General features: G+C 40.8%; 1 protein-coding gene across 5 annotated transcripts in view; it reads left to right on the top strand.

Annotated features, from left to right (window-relative positions):
- The window catches only part of ralgapa1 (Ral GTPase activating protein catalytic subunit alpha 1), an 86,035-nt gene that overhangs the window by 10,143 nt on the left and 73,255 nt on the right, over window positions 1-2,637 (top strand). For all 5 annotated transcript variants that reach the window (XM_016534738.1, XM_016534728.1, XM_016534753.1 and 2 more), the window contains exon 4: window positions 2,212-2,261. In XM_016534738.1, coding sequence (XP_016390224.1) covers window positions 2,212-2,261 — 50 coding nt within the window. The remainder of the gene's footprint in view (window positions 1-2,211; window positions 2,262-2,637) is intronic.

Genomic DNA, 2,637 nt, shown 5'->3' with positions numbered 1-2,637 from the left:
TGTATAATTTCGAAATTTGAAGCAAAAACAGAATGGTCTGACTTTAGTGTTGTGAAACTATAAAACATATCTGAATGAAACAGCAGATGAGCTGAATGAGACGCAGATTCATTCTCTGACAGCAGGTGGCGCTGATGAACAGCAATGATGCAGTGTTTCCTGGGTTACCGCTGTAAACAAAGCAGCGCTGCGCTTATGAACGCTACTTTAATATGCATTGTTCAAAGGCAAGATGAAAAGAAAATGCCACGTAAACTTTTCTAAAGATAGTCAGTTCCCCTCAGAGATAACTCCTACTCCAATTGTATCGCGATTTGTTTGGCACCTCATCCGATTTGAATCGTCACATATTTGAATCGATTTTCGACCGGCTCGCGGTAAATCGTTACATCCCTACTGACAACATTTGCACTGCATTATAAATTAATTAGTGGTGCTTGCAAAGCGAAGCATCACTATTTCTCACTTGTCTTTTATTATTATAGATTCCGGACAAACTTCGGCACGTAACTCGTCCCGCACTGTTTGTCACAGACCCATGAAAGAGGCATAAAATTGTATGGCTTATTGAGGAGAGGTGTGCTATGACATTTGTAAGCGATCGGGTGTACGATGTTCGCACAGGGGGCAAAAGATCCCTTAGACTTTGCATTGTGGCCAAATTTGACGGGTCGTAGTACAGAGAAAGGATTTTGTAGAAACATGTGGCTCACCACATTTGAAGAGACTGTCAAGCTGTGCAAGAACATACTTCCCAATGGGGCATACATTGTACCCCTGGGGTGCAAGAGCCCCCCCAAAGTCACCCCATAGACGTGCTATGGTGAAGGAACTGAGCACACGTGTTTTTCCCACTATGGTGGATCACAATGTCAAAGAGACATGGGGGTGGGCTCATTTTACTCAGGCAACCAATCAGTCTTTCGGGATCACTGTGAAGTTATCAAGCCATGCCCTAGCAATTATTTAGAGCACCCTAGCAACTGATCCCATAGACTGCCATTATAAAAGGACCAGATGGATATCTATGGATCACAGTGTCATAGGGACATGGGGGTGGACTTGTTTGACTCAGGGCAATAAATAGCAATCACTAATTACCTTCACCACTTCCTAGCCATACCCTAGCAACTATTGTTGAGTACCCTAAAGAGGGATATCTTCAAATCTGAATGTCATAGAGACATGGGGGTTCGTTTATATCATTCATACTCGCAAGCAGCCTCATCATTGGTAGCTGCCAAGCCACTCCCTAACAACCAAACAGAGTACCCTAGCAACCATTTAGCAAGACCTATATCTCTGCATCAGAACATCGTATATACATGGGGCTTGGCTCATTTGATTCATGCTAGCACACAGGACTTCCAACATGCTACACAGGCTAGCAATGGTTAACTTTGAATGGTTACAAAGTTAACCTCAGAGTTAAAACATGGAAAAATCCTAATTGTTAAAAGGTGAAAAAAGGCCCTACCTGCGCAGTGCTGAGTTTTGCCACCACTCACATTTTCTTCAGAAAATGTACATATCTAGTTTCTGATGCAATTCTGAATTCAACAACATGTGAAAAAGCTTCTGTATCTAGAAGCACCCGTGTTCATGTTCTTGCATAGTAGGTTTTCTTCTGATATATATTAAAATCAAAAGGATTATTGAAAAAGAAAAACTTGTAAGACGAGATCTTGGTTCTATCCATTGGTTGTTGATCTGAATGCAGATCTGAATGCAAGCTTACAGTCAGTTGTAAGGAAGGCAGGGTTTAAGTGATCAAAATGATTGGAGAAGTGCGGCATATGTCATTTCACCAGATGATCAATTTACTGTATGACATTTTGATTAAAATGAAATTACAAGTTCAACAAAATTGTAAAAAAAAAAAAGAAATGTATACATGGATAAATCATTCACAATAAGATCTATAACATGCATTTAACTTTAAATTATAAAATCTTGACAACAAAAAAATTGTTAGGGCATTGATCACTCTCTGTCCGGCTTTATTTTCTTAACATTTGCATATCTTTCAATAAAATTGATTAAAAAGATTGTTTTGAGCTGCTGGACTTGATGCCACATGTTGAGTGTCCCATGTTTCCAGCACAGATACGTAATCCTTGTTTGTTGAGCTATTAATAGCAGCCCTGTGGGTTTCTGTGATCCCTTGGTGACGTTCAGTATGCTTTGTGTTCGTTTTTATTTTTCCTACAGGTCACAAATCGCAACGTGAAGAGCTTGATTCTATTCTTTTTATATTTGAGGTAAGAAATATAGATAATCACTTGATGGCTATTTACACACACTAACTCAATCTCATCAGCTATGGTTTCTTTGTGACATTTTCTCCTGTGTAAACTCTCATTCACATACCTCCATCTGGCACAGTATGAATGTTTGCACTGTTACGTGTATGGTCCACTAAGTTCAGCCATATCACCCTGTAGCCCAAGATTGGTTGCCCACTGAAGCTAAGCAGGGTTGAGCCTGGTCAGTACCTGGATGGGAGACCTCCTGGGAAAACTAGGTTGCTGCTGGAAGAGGTGTTAGTGAGGCCAGCAGGGGGTGCTCACCCTGCAGTCTGTGTGGGTCCTAACGCCCCAGTATAGTGATGGGGACACTATACTGTAAAAAGCACTG

This window comes from Sinocyclocheilus rhinocerous, unplaced genomic scaffold (assembly GCF_001515625.1).
Source record: "Sinocyclocheilus rhinocerous isolate Xijiao unplaced genomic scaffold, SAMN03320098_v1.1 scaffold1004, whole genome shotgun sequence".
Classification (NCBI taxonomy): domain Eukaryota; kingdom Metazoa; phylum Chordata; class Actinopteri; order Cypriniformes; family Cyprinidae; genus Sinocyclocheilus; species Sinocyclocheilus rhinocerous.
The sequence above is the reverse complement of the archived record's forward strand: the minus strand, read 5'-3'. Positions and strand labels throughout refer to the sequence as shown.